The 17,650-nt window shown below is 38.1% G+C and overlaps 2 protein-coding genes across 3 annotated transcripts; one reads left to right on the top strand and one right to left on the bottom strand.

Annotated features, from left to right (window-relative positions):
* The first annotated feature begins 251 nt into the window (after positions 1-251).
* LOC109091574 (protein FAM171B) lies at positions 252-8,839 on the top strand. Of its 2 annotated transcripts, XM_019105344.2 has the most exons (8): positions 274-681; positions 2,007-2,240; positions 2,659-2,751; positions 2,989-3,144; positions 3,570-3,740; positions 5,334-5,447; positions 6,033-6,156; positions 6,319-8,839. In XM_019105344.2, exons 1-8 carry the CDS (start codon positions 495-497, stop codon positions 7,547-7,549), a joined length of 2,310 nt encoding a protein of 769 aa, XP_018960889.1. In that variant the 5' UTR covers positions 274-494; the 3' UTR covers positions 7,550-8,839. The 2 variants fall into 2 exon arrangements, with proteins under 2 accessions (XP_042613826.1, XP_018960889.1); XM_042757892.1 differs by lacking the exon at positions 5,334-5,447 and having other exon boundaries at positions 252-681.
* Positions 8,840-9,581: 742 nt separating this feature from the next.
* On the bottom strand, positions 9,582-13,535 carry zswim2 (zinc finger, SWIM-type containing 2). The gene is made up of 10 exons (XM_019105345.2): positions 13,216-13,535; positions 13,053-13,129; positions 12,653-12,693; positions 12,282-12,507; positions 11,822-11,960; positions 11,615-11,727; positions 11,043-11,127; positions 10,712-10,794; positions 10,409-10,586; positions 9,582-10,305 (listed from the first exon to the last, which is right to left on the bottom strand). Exons 1-10 carry the CDS (start codon positions 13,366-13,368, stop codon positions 9,613-9,615), a joined length of 1,788 nt encoding a protein of 595 aa, XP_018960890.1. The 5' UTR covers positions 13,369-13,535; the 3' UTR covers positions 9,582-9,612.
* Between the last annotated feature and the right edge of the window lie 4,115 nt (positions 13,536-17,650).

Raw genomic sequence — 17,650 nt, 5'->3', positions numbered from 1 at the left:
TGCTTTAACAAAGAGGAAAAAAAAAACACTGAGCCAGCAGATGGCATCGCATGAGCTGTGACGCAACACGCGCACCCGTCTGACTCCAGCAGCAGTGTTGCCAAGTCCGCGGTTTTCCCGCGGAATTGGGCTACTTTAACACTGTTGTCGCGGGCTGTTTTTCATGTCCGCGGGTTGAAGCAACTCCAATAACATGATAATTAATTACTGTAATCCGAATTTTATCAGGGGAAGCCCGCCAAAAAACGTGTATTTTTAACTCCCGGAACGCGATTTTTAACTGGGGATCCCCTCGAAACACGATTGGGCTAGTTTTGAGTAGCGATTGGGAGGGTTTCCTGGTGAAAACCTGGCAACCCTGTCCAGCAGCTCAGATATCCGTCAGTCCACCCGAGAAGCATGATGTGACCGTGACATACACAACCACATGAAGACGGAAAAACAACAACATTCTCCTCCTCCGTGTCACTGAGTGCAGTTATGTCTGAGACGCCATGCCAGAACTTTCGGGGTGTCTGCTCCTCGCCGCGCTGCTGATTTTCTGCGAGGATGGGTACGTGAGGAGAGCGGAGGGTGGGGTGCTCTCCCAGGGCCTCGCCTCGCTGTCGGAGGTGGACAATGCCAGCGACACACAGACGTCAACGCTCAAGGGACAGTGGGATGCGAAAGGGCCTCCATCAGGTAACGGTCAAGGCACCCGCTGGGTTCATCTTCAGCATCACCTACATCCTCAGCATCAGCACCGCCATGAGCTCTGCATCCGGTGTGCTTGCAAATAATAGGGATGTTTTCATGATGGGGTACATGACAACAAAGGACATGGGTGCGCTGCTGACCGCTGTGCTTGCTGTCTCATAACATTGGCCTGTATCATACATTATGTATCTATTATTTGTGAACCTGCGAAGCTCTTTTGCAGCGAAGCCACCATTCCAGGCTTTATTTAGGACAGCCATATATATATATATATATATATATATATATATATATATGTGTGTGTGTGTGTGTGTGTGTGTGTGTGTGTGTGTGTGTGTGCATTTGAGAAAAATAGTTGCATTTATGTTGCACAAAGGCCAAAATAGATTATAGAGCATGAATTTAAAATAAATATTAATAATTCAGATTTTTTTTATTTACATTTTTTTATCTACATTTTCTGCTGATCTCTAGGGATCCCTGGACCCCAGCTTGAAAGCACCTGCCATTACAATTCACAGATGGGTCTAGTAGAGCACAAAGAGTACACCGAATTTTATAACGTTATTGTTACCATGTGCTATAGTAGCAAATTTTCTGTTATATATTTTGTTCAGTACCAGATTCTGGTTGTATTATTTATAGTAATCTAGTTATATGTAATAGTAATCTTTTAATAATCTTCAAATATCAGGGCAACAAGAAGACCAAAAACATTCCCAATAAAAATCAGTTTTATTGAAATTGAAATTATTATTGAAATAATTCTAGTGTCTCCCATTGTTTCATCCTGGTCATGTTGTGTTTTGAGGATCTGCACATGGTCTATGCAAAGAACGAGGGATTCACTTCTTTTTTCAGTATTGAGAGACATTTCAAAGAGGATTTTCATGGTTTTTCAAGTCTCAGCTTTTCACTGATGTGCACATCCGACATTTGGCACTTTGATCTATTTTTAAGTCGATGTGCCTGAGCCGTGGGTCCAGTGGTCATTACTATTTCAAGACTAAGATTTTACTGTCACCAACCAATTTTTTTCATTGTTGGCTGTGTTTGTTTTTAATACGTTGAGCAATTTCAGTTACCTCAATGAACTTATAAACATTGGTCCATGTGGTTAACCTTGATTTGTTTCATTTTTTTTTTAAATAATTCTCTTATCTTTGACACATATTACAAGGGTTTGAGGCAAAATATAGCATTCAAGCAACCAGAATACCTTTCTATGCTCATTTTTATGCACAATATAATTGTTTTATGCACATTTTTTATTCATTTCCACAAAAACCTGACATTTTCTCTGTCTCTAGAGTCACTCCTGACTTTGAAGATTTGGGTTAAAGATGCATCTAGCCAGAGGTTCCTGAAAGGAGCTCTGGTGGGAGTATTCTTGAATGGATCCCAGATTCACTCCAGCCAGACTTTGGAGAATGGAGAGGTCACGGTCAATGTCTCATACCACCTTGGCCTGACCCTCACTCTGGTGGCCAGCATGGAGGGTTATGTGCTCACCCAGCTGCCTTGGAAAACCACCAAGATGCCCAGTAAGTTCATAACCTCAAAGATGCAGAGTTATTTAATTTAGTTGGTTATTGCATATTTTATATGATGTGATGACACCAGGTTTTTGATTTCGTTTTTTTATAGGTATATATTAGATGGTTTTATCATTATTATTATTTTTCAGTCCAAAGTTTCCTCTTAATCTCTGCATATTTTAGTGAGATATGCTCAATAAACACTTCAGTGAGATAAATAGTGAGAAAAAGATGACTAGGCAGTAGGAAAAGCTGTGAACCATGTGACCTCACCCTGGCCCTGGCTTATTGTATAACACCCAAATAGAACTCTAAAGAAATGACCTTCAAACATATGGCGAAAATACAACTAATATCATTTTAATTAGAAAAATTTGGGCTGCTGAAATGAGTTTTGAGTGTTTGTTTTTATGGTATTTCCCAGTTTTTTCTGTTATTACGATGTCCCTGCGCCCTCAAACACAAGGGAACATCTGGCTCTTTGATGATACTGTGCTGATAACTCGAAAAGCATCTGGTATGTCAGTTATGCCAACATTCCTTACTCTATTACCTATTATTGTATCCAATTATCCATATTGCTATTTTGAAATTGAGAGCTGTTTTAAAAATGTTATAGGATATATAAAAGGAATGAATGTCTATAATTTAATTTAGTATCTACATATATCTATTGCATGGAGCCCTACTCTGAATGTGATACTGACACACGTAATTTCTACTGTTGTATTATTTATTTATTTTCACATTACAGATCTGTCATTTCAACCGAGTGTACAGTTTCCCAAAAGTCTCCTCAAACTGTCTGAGAACACTACCATCTCCATGCTGTCAGCCTATCTGACAGCTCCAGCCCTGCCTACAGAAAAAGACTCAAATATCTTTACTCAAAACCTGAGTGGTAAAGGAGGTAAGATGAATCTGAAAAATATATATATATATATCATTTGCATCTGACTACATGGTGGTACAGTCAAATCTAAACAGTCCTGTCATTTCTTATCAAATCTCGAGTGAATGCTGACCCTATGTGTTTCCCTGAATGTTAATAATCTGTAAGTAAGGGGAGTTTATATTGTAGGACAGTTTTAGTCAATAAAAGCTAGAAACTCCATTACTGTTTAGACTCTTTGCTGCATTGATTAATGTTATTATGTGTTATTGATTAGGCAATACCTGGCTGCTTGGTTACCCAGATTTAAACCAGAGCTAACATGATGGCACATTGTACACATATTATTTATCTTCTAGACCATACACCCACACACAGTTTTCCAGTGTATTTTCTGCAGATTATAAAATTAATCTCAGTTATCATTGTATCCCGAATTACAGGTTATAGGAATGTCAAGTTAAACCCCTTGGCTATGATCAGTGCCCAGTTAGTGTCTAATGGAAAAGAGGTTGATGTCAAAGGACCCATTCAGCTCAAAGTACCACTTCCCTACCACACCCACATACGACCGTCTGACTCACTGCCTGCATGGACCTTCGACATGACCATAGGTGACTGATAAACATTTCAGCATTTAAAGACTGCAAACTTACCCATTCAAAAGTAGCTTGTCAGATCTTCCACTGTTTTCTTAAAGTGGGTTCTATGAACTATCATCATTATGGTCCTTAAGCAATATACTTACTGGTCCCTAATGAGGGCTAATGTCAGAAATGACATTTCATCTTTTAGACACTTTAGATAAGATTATATCAGATTGTTTACACCTATTTACAAGGTGTTTAAGACCAATTTCCCAATACTTAAGTCACTTTTTCAGAACTATTTACACAGTGAATAGCAGTCTATGTTGGCTAAACTATAAATCATTTTCCATTGCTTTGGAATAAAATAAATTCAGTCACTATTTATTTTAAGTTACATTAATTCACACAACTTACACAACCACTACCAAAACTCTATGTACCTATAGGCCAATTTGCATGTATACATACTTTTTTTTTTAAAAACTGTTAAACTTATGTTCAGAACCTAACATATTACAAAACTGAATAAGACCACAATTTGCGACACTCCTATAGTAATACTAAAAATATTATAAATCTAAAAAATGAAATAATATGAAAACAATTAGATGTAGCTGAACAACATAGTAATCCTTTTGTACTGTAACATATACATCAGTGAATTCTAAATAGTATAGAACTGTCATTCATGTTATGTAAAGAAATTTTACAAAAGAAAACGTATAATGCTGCCTGTTGTTAACCTTTTCTATTGTTATAGAAGAATTACTTGATTTGACATAGGTACTTTATTTGGTCGTTTAAGAGCATATTGAATGTTAAATGAACTGCTTTGCCAAGTTGAAAGTTGGTTACGAGAACTGTGTGAAGAGTTTTGAAAAAGTGACCTAACTGTTGAGAAATGGGTCCTAGTCATTGTCAAAAAGCTGTTAAGTTAAGCAGCCGGTTCTTTTTAGTTGTGAAGAAGTTTCACCCTGCAGCCCTGGTCAGTACCTGGATGGGAGACATCCTGGGAAAACTAGGTTGCTGCTGGAAGAGGTGTTAGTGAGGCCAGTAGGGGGTGCTCACCCTGTGGTCTGTGTGGGTCCTAACGCCCCAGTGTAGTGATGGGGACACTATACTGACAAAAAGCACCATCTTTCAGATGAGACGTTAAACAAGGTCCTGACTCTCTTTGGTCATTAAAAATCCCAGGATGTCCTTCGAAAAAGAGTAGGGGTGTAACCCCGGCATCCTGGCCAAATTCGCCCATTGGCCTCTGACCATCATGGCCTCCTAACCATCCCCAAATCTGCTGATTGGCTTCATCACTCTGTCCCTTTCCACCAATAAGCTGGTGTGTGGTGGGTGTTCTGGCGCAATATGGCTGCCGTTGCATCATTCAGGTGGATGCTGCACACTGGTGGTGGTTGAGGAGATTACCCCCTTCTACTGAGTGTAAAGCACTTTGAGTGCCCAGAAAAGCGCTATATAAATGTTCAGAATTGTTATTATTATTAATTAATTATTATTAAGTAGGAGCTTCATTTTAAACAATGGCATGTGTATCAAGGTTAGGAGACCTTTGAATTTAGGATTGCGTCCAACTGAAACACATAATGATATATGTTATCACAGGTACCTGGGTAAATAAAGGTATAGGCACTGTTCAGATGGAGAAAAACGGCCTAGTCTGGAATTACGTAGCACCTCAATTGGGTAACTGGATTGCTGCACCACCACCATCGTCAGGTAGGAATCAGTCGATTTTAAGATATGTAATTGAAAATAATATTGTAAAATCTCATTTATCATTACTATTTATCAATCCAAAAGCATTCCACTTTCATTACTTACGTTTACACTGAAATCCATATCTTCTTGTGTTAGGGTGGCCATATGTGTCATTTATACGGGAAACGTCCTGGCCATGATTTTTATATTGTCTAAAACATCCAAAGTAGTTTGCGTAATCACATGCAGGTATTGTACATAATCGACCAATCGTGATGCGTGAGAAGGCAAACGAACAAAGTGATGCAAATATGCGCATAAGTTTGTTTGTTCGTTCGACTTGAAGCTGCGCACCAATAGTTGTATGACACCAAAGTACCGCGAGAGTGATTTGAAAGCATAAGGAACTGTCTGCTCTGCTCTCTGTAGTTCTCGTGAAATAATGTCATACAACGATCGATCTGCAAAGTGCTGACAGCCAAAACCTGGATATTTTTGGCAATATAGAAATCCTGGCAAGGGTGCGTCCCATAAAAATGTCTCGTATGGTCACCCTATCTTGTGTCCATGTGCAGCCCTCTAACCAGATTTATGTAAATCTAGGTTATATGGGGCTTGCAAGCTCAATGGATTTCATGTCCTACCACACATACCTTCTTGTGGGTGTCTTGGGAGGAACTCTTGTGATAGTCATTGGATTTTTATCTGTGATTGTATTTCACTGCAGGTGAGAGCTTATTCAGCCATGCAAGTATCATTGCATGACTTTCTTCTAAATACAATTGAGCAACATTGAATTGCATGACTTGATTATTTCATCTTAGCCTTATTATCATGTATAGGGCAATTGTCAAAATATGTAGCAATCCCTTTCTATCTTGTTTTACAGAGACTTAAACTATGAGGCCGGAAGAAAGCGATGGAATTCCACCAGGCTCACTGTACTAAAGAAAGACCAGACCACTTCCACCAGCTCTGATGAGGTTCAAGAACTATTCTTTCATAATGGGGACCGTTCTTATTCACTGGCTGCAAGGGGCATCAGCCATGATACATCAGACTCTCCCCGACACCAAGCCAATTACAATATTTATGTGGAAAATGTTGGGCTGTCAGCGGGCAATCTGTACGAGAACATTGGAGTTGTGGGATTAGAAAGCTTCAGAGCCCAAGTGTCTAATCTCTATGTTAATAGTGATGAAGTTGCAAAGCTTCGGGAAAAATCTGAACAGAATGGCTCACGCCAGAATGGTTCAGAGAATGCAGTTTTCAAAGACAAGCTGTTCCACATCTATAACCAGTCCATGGCGATTGTACCGGCCCCAGAGTTGTTCAGTTCCCAGGGACAAACTGACCCTTCTGGAAGTAGATCTGCCACTTTCCCAAGGAATGGCATGGAGCATGGAGCTCAGACAGAGCGGAACTTAAAAGACAATTTCACTCAGACATTGCCTAAAGTTCCGCCGCAGGACAGCGATGAGCAGCAGGCTCTGGAGGGAGCGCAAGCTGCTGCTGCAAACCCAAGGCTATGGGGCCGCTACAGTCATCTCCTGGAATCAGTGTCTGTCCCAGGAACATTGAACGAAGCAGCCAGAATGGGTCCTTTTCGTGGGGAACTCCAGGGAATATCAGAGCAAACCTTGCTGGAGCTCTCCAAGGGCAAACCCTCCATTCACCCACCCCGGGCTTGGTTTGTGTCTCTTGATGGTAAACCAGCAGCCCAGGTTCGTCACTCTGTGATTGAGCTTCAAGGAAGACACCGTCCGGGCAGCAGCAACGACACAAGCTTGGACTCTGGAGTGGACATGAATGAGCTGCAGCAGCCTCTGCGAAAAAGCGAGGAACCCTCGAGCGCTAGTATGGCTAAATTAAGCAGAAATCAAGAGCAGGACTTGAGCAGCAGTGAAATTGGGAGTCCCGAGGACATGTCCCTGAGGAACACCCTGGAAGGCAGTAGTGCAGCCATTCCCAACATCCCAGAGGACAGGGATGCAGGGGACACCTCTAGCGAGTCTAAATCTACCCCTCCGCCACGGAGACTGAGGAGGGTTCGAGACAAGAAGCCTGATAAGAAGACCTCTCGACACATGAGGGAGGAAAGACCCCAGACAAAACAATAACTGAATAACCTGCGTGTAGTCATAGCTTCTTGGTTCTAAGTGTAGCAAATGGTTTTAAAATTGCCTTATAACGTAAACATCAGGAAGAATGAATAAAACAAAAATGCCTGTCTTACCTTCCGTAACTCAAAGTTGATACGTGTGGCGATGCTGTATCCAGCATTCTGTCAGCAGTTCATTTGTACGCAATTTTGCAACCACACTGTACAATGTTTTTACAAACTGCTTTGGAAGAACATATTTGTTTACCTTCAAAAGTACATTGTAAAAAAAATATATATATATAGTATATTTAAACATTTGTTGCCCTACAAGCACAATGCTTGTACCCACAAAGCTCTTCTAGTGAGTCCGCAAAACGCGATCAATGCGATTCAATGCAATCAATTTGGATCTCTTGACTTGCTTGGAATCAGTTTTTGTTCTTCAGTTCAATTCTACAGAAATTTAAATGTAATTCAAGGAAATGCCAGACAGTGCCATAAACAATTATAAAATAAATTGTGGGAAAAAATGAGCACTGTTATCATAAGCTGTTAAGCTAAGCACTATATATTCTCCAAATCAGAAAGAGCACCAGTGTGTTGCAAAAAGATTTTTGAGGGAGCAACTAAGGCCTTTGAGGTCATATGCCATTTTAACGCACTGTACTTATTTAATGTATTATTGCTAGTCACGTTTGCATGCTGTCCATTGTGATGCTTTTATCATTCAATGTTTTAATGTGTAAGAATGTAGTACCCAAATACATTGACAATATGTCTCAGGTTATGGCTTACCTTACCAAGGCCAATGCTGAAAGCACAGCTGTATAGGTCATGAGCCTAGCATATTAAGATGTTTCTTGTGCTGATGTGTTTTGTGTGTGAAATATTCCGTCACAAATTGACAACAAATCATTATCAACTCATGTACTGAATGTGTTGGAGCTTTTGTAGTTTTATTATTTTAGACAATTAATTGCAACTGTTTAATTCTTATTGACAGTTACAATAAAACTCTGGTTTCTTGTTGTCAGGCAGCAAATGAGAACTAAGAAGGGAAACTGAGTTTGACATTTTAAATGAAGTATGACCGAGGAGAGATTGCATTGTGTCAGCTGAATGTTTTTAAGGTAATTTATGTTGTATTGTAGCATTTATTATTTCATTAATTGTAATATATTTTAATTATTTCTCAACACACCGGTTTAAATGGCTCATGAGCCATTCATGGATGCTTTAAAGTACAGCTTGTAATCTGCCTTTTTGTGCATATTTAATAAAGGTACTTGACCACAAAAAAAAATAAAAAAAAATAAGAGTTTTTTGTAATTTTATTTGAGATTTTTAAAACCATATAAATAAACATTAAATAATTAACAAGTAATTAGTCATTTAAAATTTTTTATACAATAATAAAAGTCTGGTCTCTTATACCAACATAAATCTCAAAATTGGCCTGTCTTTGCCTTTGATTTCGGCAGAGATCAAGTATTGTTAATTTTGAGTTTAAGGATTCTGCAATTCACTGACTGCTCTGCAAACTTCCTAACAACCTAACATACCTGATTAGAACACACTTGGTTTAATTAAACGAAATTTAAGGCATCAATTTAAGGGTCACGTTGGGTATAATATTAAAAAGCCCAATTTTAAAACAGGGCAATAACATCAAAAAATGAACTGTAAAGATATCTGATATCTGAAGTCTTTGTCATTGTTTTCAGGAAAGATCAAGCATTGTTAATTCTGAGTTTAAAGATTCTGCAATTCAGTGACTGCTCAGCTAAATACAAGAAAACCTAACATGCTTGATTTTATTACCGGTAAACAAGAAATTGAAGGCACTCATATGAGGTGTAATATTAAAAAGGTAATAACGTTACATAATAACAGGTCAATAACATTAAAAAGAGTCTTCATCGGGGCGCTTCTGGTTTTTAATGTTATAGCCGAAGTTTAATAAAAGCTTTTCAATATTATTCAATTTGATTTTCTGCTTCCTGGATTGTGGAGGTAATCCAGACACCCTTGAAGCAACTTGCTACCAATTTTTTTTTTTTGATTGCATACTTGTTTACTTTACTCTCGTTTTTTCATAAGTATAACTTTGACAGGACTGTTTGTCATCCAGAGATGAAGATCCTTCACATCCACCCTGTTTGGCCTTGGTCTCTCTCTTAAGCGACCATTCCTCAGTGGTCTGATCCTGCCGAAAGCTGGAGTAATGCTGGATGACCCATTAATGCCTACAGCAAGTCTTTGCTGATCATTTTGTGTTCTAGCCAAAGCTGACTGGGTGTTCAAACAAGTTGCTGAGGGCCTATTTAGTAAGGACTCTCTCCTCTCAGCCTGTGCAGTTATTGCCTTCCCAACTGATAAGCTCCTATGAAGAGACCTCTGCTCTTTTGTATGATTCTGCTTCATGGTGGACATTCCGGTATATGGTTCTATGTGGGAGCTATTGATGCAGAGATCCCGAAAACCCTGAGTAAGTGAATCCACTGAGGAAGGACCGGAATACCCTGGTTCAGATGTCACTATTCTCAGCGGAGATGGAGCACTATTTCTTTTTACGTGCAAACCAATACCTGGTAGAAAGAACTCTGAGATCTGGTCATCGGTTCGCTTGGTCAGAACATCACTAGATGGAGTCAGAGAGCTTTCTGTTCTGCCACTTTTGGGATTCCATGTAAGAGGATTGTAGATGACGTGCCAGTCCAGTGGGCAGCAGTTAGACTTGCGGAGCAATGGATCAATACAGCCAGTATGGAACTGGGTCAGGTTCAGGAAAGAGAGAAAATATTTAATGAAAAAGATATTTAAGCTTTATCAGTATTTAACACACCTTGAGTGAGCTGAACTTGAGTTGTGTTACCTTGTGTTTGCAGGGAAGGGTTCTGACATGCTGACCCTGTTGAAATCTTGAGAGGCATATTCTACACTGAACACCTGGATAAAGCAGTCTGGACTCTCTCCGAACTCTCACGATCGGCAAACTCTTCATTACATAGTTCGGGACTACATCACATGTCACGCCAGACATGCTGCTGGAGCTGTTATGTAGAGTAACACAGAGTAATGTGTCCCAACACATTTCCCAAAAAAATTCCTTAAAGTGGGTTTGGAATTACAAATAAAAGAATTATGTTGCACAGAAGCTAGAATGGAGCAGACAAACCTACTACACACTGAGTGGTTTTCCATTTTCTGTGTTTCCTCAGAGATGTGAGGTTCTACTGTCTGCCACGGCTGACCTCTTTTCTGCACAATTTTAACAGTAAAGAAAGAATATTTTGTTAACCTCTTAATTCTATAATGCATTCAACTACATTTAAATCGCTATTACACCTTAAACATCACTTTAAACATTCAAAACATGTTGTTTATTATATTGTTTGATAGTAGCATATAGTAAACTTTTTTCTAATTTATGCTACAAATAACTTAACTGTGCAGTTATGAATAACATCACCATGTTTCCTGCTGACTTGTGAATCTTAAAAACTTACCATTCGAACCATGAAGCAATGTTGTGGATGGACTGTTCTCCTAAAGCAGTCCTCACACAGATGAAAAAAACTGCACTCTGTACACCTGTGAACATCAGATTTAAGACATTGAATATGACACTCCAATTAATCATTAGTCAGAATCAGAATAAATAGATTACTATTCAAACATTTGGGCTCAGTAAGATTTTAAAACTTCAGTATTAATCATTAAAATTAATACTTTTATTCAGCAAAGATGCTTTAAACTGATCAAATCAAAGGGATTTACATGGTTACAAATTTGTTACAATGTTCTACTTCAAATAAATTATATTCTTTTGAACTTTCTGTTCATCAAAGAATCCTGATCAATATGCAACACAGTTTTCACAAGAATAATAAGCAGTGCTTATCTTTAACCGTTTTTAATATTGATAATAATGTGATAATAGAAAAAATTCATTCAGCAATTCATCATCAGCCTTGGTGACCATAAAAGGCTTCTTGCAAAAACATTAAAAAATTCTTACTGACCCCAAACTTTTTAACAACAGTATACTGTATGTCTGCACTGTGTAACAGATGCCTACTTGAAGCATTTGCCGATGATTGGACAAACCCTGCAGTTGTTACACATAACACCCAGATGTTTGTCCAGACAGTCCTTCTCATAGCAGGTTAACAGTTCACCTGCATTTTTCACCTGTCAAAGATAACACATTTAAACCCAAGATGATTTAAGTGTAAACAAAGTGTAGTAATGACGATTTGAGTGACTGTGTCTTGGAATGACGTACCTGTTCAATTATCTGCTTAAAAGTGCCAAAGTCCTCCCTACAGAGAGGACACTTAAGAAGTGCACGCGGGTCCCTTTTTATTTGATGATCAGCCCAAACCTTCATGCAGGAAATGTGGATGTTGTTTCCACAGCTAAACCTTAACAATGATGCATAATTACAATGTAACCAGTCACCACCGCAACATAGAAATTAATGTCATTGAGGATTACGAATAGCTTTTTGGGTTTAAATGGAAACTTGGGTGAGTGTGATGCATTTGGCTTTAAAGATGGAGAAAGGACATCCTTAATACTGTACATTTCTAGGTTATTTTATGTATTGATTTCAAATATTTCAGCTGCGAAGCATATTCAATTCCTGGTAAATACAGTGTTAAATGTTCATTAAATTATACATATATTTAGAGAATATCCATTTTATTTCATAAATAAGATTAATTCTGATTAAGTTCTCTTACTTGCAATAGGTCACAGGCAATTTTTTCAGCAAAAGTTCTTCTTGACAGATTGGACATATATCATCTTTCTCAATGTCTTTCTGTCTGATGCTTCCGTCTTCCTCACTAGGCTCAGGACATGATGGCTCTGAGCTCCTCCTATCATTAGGAGACGTAGTTTTGGTCACATGAAGCCCTTGTAACAGCTCTAGGATCTGTCTCTCCGCAAGACCATACTGAAAACAATCTGAAACCGAACAAATGACCAGAAAGACACTTGCAGCTCAAACATCTGTGTACAGGTATATGTGCATTTATGTGCATCTGTTTGCAAGATCTCAGAATTGTATTGATGATACATACACCTTAGAAAGAAAAATGTATCTACTTACATTCATGATCTTGTGGCAGTCGAAATTTACGCATCAAGATCCTAGAATGAAGTTGTGAAGTAAGGTATGAGGTAAAGTTAGATGATATCTCAACTTGCAAACTGTATGCGTTTCTTCAACTACAGTAAGTGCACTTTTCTGTCCCAGGGGTTGTTATTTATTAAAAACGAACAGATTTAATTTCATATCAAGGTAAGATTAAAACTTAGAAATGTTATACAATGCCTAGATCATTCATGTCTTCTACTTTTCAAACGTCTTCATGCAGATTTTATTGTTGTACCCTTACCCCACACGGCCAGACCTACACTTTTACTAAAAAAAGTAAGTAATAAAGGTAAAAAAGTGCCCGCTGTTGAAGAAACACCAATCTAGAGTTTGACCCAAAGCATTTATTTACCAGCAGATGTGTGTACAAAGATCCTTTTCTTTCTGAAAGGTTGGGCAGGTGCACGTGTGTGGATCGCCCAAACACACCTCAAATATGAAAATGGCATTGTTAATTTGCACAAAATACATTAAAAATGTCATTAAACAACAATAACAAAGCAATGCAAGCTTACTTTATAATGTTTGTCGTCTCCATCCTCTTTCAGAAGAAAACCAATCGGTCCAAACTCTTTGAGGATAAAAATGGTGGTATTCAGGGCTCGATGTTGATGTGAGCTGACCGCATCACTCACTGCTTTCCTCCACATTGTTTTCCGGAACATCATCAACTCAGTTTCGTTCAAAAACACGCATATATTATTAGTAAACGTCTGTCATTGATTAAAAAAAACTTTAATTCCTAACAAGGTGGCTGGCAGGCACTCTGAAACTTTCTGTCTCGAATCAGGTGTTGCTATTGTATCTGGTGTTTCTATAGCAACAAGCTTCGCTCAATAAACAGTAGATGTGACGTATTACCGCTAGATGGCGGTATTGAGTCTCTGTTGTCTCCTGCGCTTAACCTAGTGTGTTCTCTGTAATATCAGTTCCTTTAATCAACATCAGTTGATAGAGACAGTCACTGTTAAAAGTACATATTTGTGACCCTGGACCACAAAACCTGTCATAAGGGTACATTTTTCGAAATTGAGATTTATACATCATCTGAAAGCTGAATAAATAAGCTTTCCATTGATGTTAGGATAGGACAGTATTTGGTCGATATATAACTATTTGAAAATCTGGAATCCCAGGGTGAAAAAAAAAAAGGGGAAGTTCTTAGCATTGCATATTACTAATCAAAAATTAAGTTTTAATATATTCACAGTAGGACATTTACAAAATATCTTAATGGAACATGATTTTTACTTTTTTTGGCATAAAAGAAAAATCTATAATTTTGACATATACAATGTATTTTTGGCTATTGCTACAAATATAACCCAGCGACTTAAAACTGGTTTTGTGGTCCAGGGTCACATTTAAGAGCTTATTCTTAAGCTTGTTGTTAAAAGGCTGGCCTTTCCTAGACATCATTCATACCAACTATCAAGTCAATTCAAGTCAAGTCTGTTTTATTGTCAATTCTTCCACATGTACAGTACATACATACAGAGAATTGAAATTGCGTTACTCTCAGACCCTTGGTGCATACAGATAACACTAATAGTAGAACATTAAATACAGACAAAATATAAAATACAACTATACAAATAAGGTCATGTAAAAAAAGATAAGTAAAGCAGCACAAGGCACATGGCAGATAGAGTGCAAACCAGTGAAGTAAAAAAAAAAAAAATCAGTGCAGATATAAAGATTGTAGTACAGAAGAGCTTATTCAGTCTGATTAAAGTGACAAAAATTGATGTCATCTTGCAAAATAATGAAAAACATGTTACATTGTAGCTGAGTATGTTTGATATCTAGTCTATAGAAAAGGTAAAAGTATTAATAGCAGATACAGGGGCATTTCTAGCCATTCATCATTACTGAGTCACAGGCAGCAGGCCCCCCATTAAAAACGTGTACTCATATTTTGATACTCGTCTTTTTGATACTGTCATGATATCTGGATATAAATGGCCTTTATCTGCAGAAGTGAATCGTTCACAATCTGCATGCTTCAAAAGCTGCTTCGCTGATAAATGACATTTACAAGTTTTGTTTCCTAGAGTGAACTAAAGATAAATCTCACAGTGTTGTTTTTGTTTTATATGTTGTAAAATATCCTGCTACAAATTAATTAAATTCGCAAACATGTTTAGAACCTTTTGCAAACTTTGACCAAAAGATCAAAATTGTGAAAAGAGTGATTAATTCGTGTCACTCTTCACTTCATTTTTTAAAGTGAGGTGACATGAAGCCAGGTCCCATACTTGGAATTTGTGCTTTGCATTTAACCCATCCAAGTGCACCAGCAGTGAGTAGTGAACACACACACACACACACACACACACACACACACACACACACACACACACACACACACTGTGAACACACACCCAAAGCAGTGGACGGCCACTTTTTGCTGCAGCACCCAGGGAGCAGTTGGGGGTTCGGTGCCTTGCTCAAGGGTCTCACCTCAGTCGTAATATTGAGAGCGCTGTACATTCACTCCCCCCACCTACAATCTCAAGACTCGAACCCACAACCTTTGAGTTACAAGTCAGACTCTCAATAACCATTAGGCCACTACTGCCCCATCTATCTGGCGTCACTAGTTCTGATTCTAAACACTTGACTGAAAACATACGGCATTATTACTGGAATATTATCAAGGAAAATGCAGAATGTTGTGATTGAGCAATCAGAATCAAGCACTCCAGACATCTGTGCAATAATGGTAGTTATCACTCTCTGTATTTTGATCAAGGTTTGGTCTGTGGGAACTGGCCTCAATACATGACTGTTATCTTTAGTATCATGCCGTGAACTCCCTTTTCACTGTGACAGATAATAATCTTTAAAACGTGATTGTCTGAACATGAAGCTCTTGCTGGTCTTTAGAATCTCACTTACAGTATATCTATTGTCATCTCTGTGATCCATAACACACACCATGTGCCTTGGGGTTCAGCTTGCTCAAAGTGAGAGTGATGCCTTCCACATTTTCCTCATCATCTTCTTTGGCCCCGCATCCCACATCACCACTGGTTTATATTAGACACTTGCAGTGGGAGGTCATTGATTTGTGTGCAGAACATTCAGTCTATCATGTGTCCTTCTGCGTGTATAATATGTGTCGATATGGTACAAAAGATCTGATATTGCACAAAAGCTGCTGCTCTGATGCACAATCATAAATCATAAGACAATTCACATGTGGCACAAGACTAAAGCTGCATTGACACAGATACTAGCAAACCATGTATTATCCTTCAATTTACCAGCAGTCGTATACAAAAACAGAGATTGCATGTGATTTTGTAAGGACTGCAAATGAGCACATTGTTTCTCCAGACTATACACAGACTGATATATGTATTACAGTGTCTGTACAGTCATAAAGTAAATCCTACAAATAACTGCGCAGTGCTGATGCATCACTGGGCTGGAGAATGACAAACTGCTCTCCAATCTCTCTGCAGATTCCACCCCTACGTGAAGTAGTTTGTAATGGATTACATCATCAAAACATCTGTTGGCCCATGCATGCTTCATAATGCACATATCACTTCAGGCATTTCAGTGTGACAACGCCTGTTTTTATTGCCCATGAGATTCCCATCCATTTTGATCAATCTACCCTTTTGTCCTTTCATCTGTCCACTGATTTCATGTGCTTTTATTTATACGACATGGAATTTATTATATAGTAAATGAAACGTGATGTCGGAACAATTTGGGTGATGTTTTGAACCAATTACCTGAGCCATAAATGCCATGTGATTAAGAAATGCCAAGAAAACACAGTCATAAACCCTTTTCTATCCTGAGAGTGATAAACATATCATTCCCCCAAATATCAATTTTTATGTCTGTCACTGGAGAAAGATGCTTTGTGTCTGTAGACCAGCCATGTTAACCAGCCAAACCTTGAATCTGTTGCTTGTTCCCAAACTGTAGTACAGTCTTTTCATCACCTCTGACGTAGCTTGCGTTCATAAAAAGTGCTGACATCACACCATTCCCTCTGAGGAGCCAGACAGGGGATGATTTCAATAAACTTTCCCAACACTGGTTTACACAAGCACATCGACACTCTGTGTTTGGATGACTTGTTTAAATATTAGTTGGAATCTTGCTGACACACTTGGGACATTTGAAATTATATTGAAATAGACTATATCTGAGAGCTTTCTGGGTCTGCTTGGAGATTTAGGTGGAACAGCAATGGATGACTTGATCATTGGGGGTGGTGTTGCTAACCCAGAGTAAAAAAATGGGTATTAAAAGCCAGTTCCAGAATCCAGTGTTAAAACTGTGTACACTCTTGGCCCTGATGTGTTTTAGAAAATAAACTCCCTTAAAACACACTTTTTATAGTAGTTGAGTTGTCTACTAATAATCTTCAACAGTGTATTGATGTATGGAAAATCAAGTAAACTTAAACTTTCTACTTCAGCCGAGTAAATGTTCATCTTGAAATATAACAAACAATATAAAAAGTTGAACTTAATTATACTAAAAGAACAAAAAATATCAAATAACTATCAGTCAGACAGCAGAAGGTATGTAGTGGATTGTGTACAACAGATTTTTCAGCAAAGTTATGAATAAGTTGTTAATTTAGAGGCTTTTTATCAAATATGAAACAATAGGTTTTCTAAAGTTAAAATCTCACACATATCTTCTCTCTTCTAAAAACTTTTTGCCTAACATATTTTTGAAGCACCTTTAAAAAACGATTTCTTTCACCTTGCATCATATACATCACTACTGGTTTATAACAGTGGATATATCATTTTTTCTGAAAGTCATGAACATTTCCAGTCTTTTCCACAAAATCATTATGTATGATGTTTGCTAGCATTCTGTGGTGGAAATGAAATTTTAAACATTTTGGATTTAAAATGGAAGACTCCTTTCCCCTGCTAAGTCTAATCTCATAGCTAAGATTTCAAGTTT

Source organism: Cyprinus carpio, chromosome A6 (genome assembly GCF_018340385.1).
Source record: "Cyprinus carpio isolate SPL01 chromosome A6, ASM1834038v1, whole genome shotgun sequence".
Lineage (NCBI taxonomy): Eukaryota > Metazoa > Chordata > Actinopteri > Cypriniformes > Cyprinidae > Cyprinus > Cyprinus carpio.
Note: the sequence above shows the minus strand (reverse complement) of the source record. Positions and strands in the feature narration are given on the sequence as shown.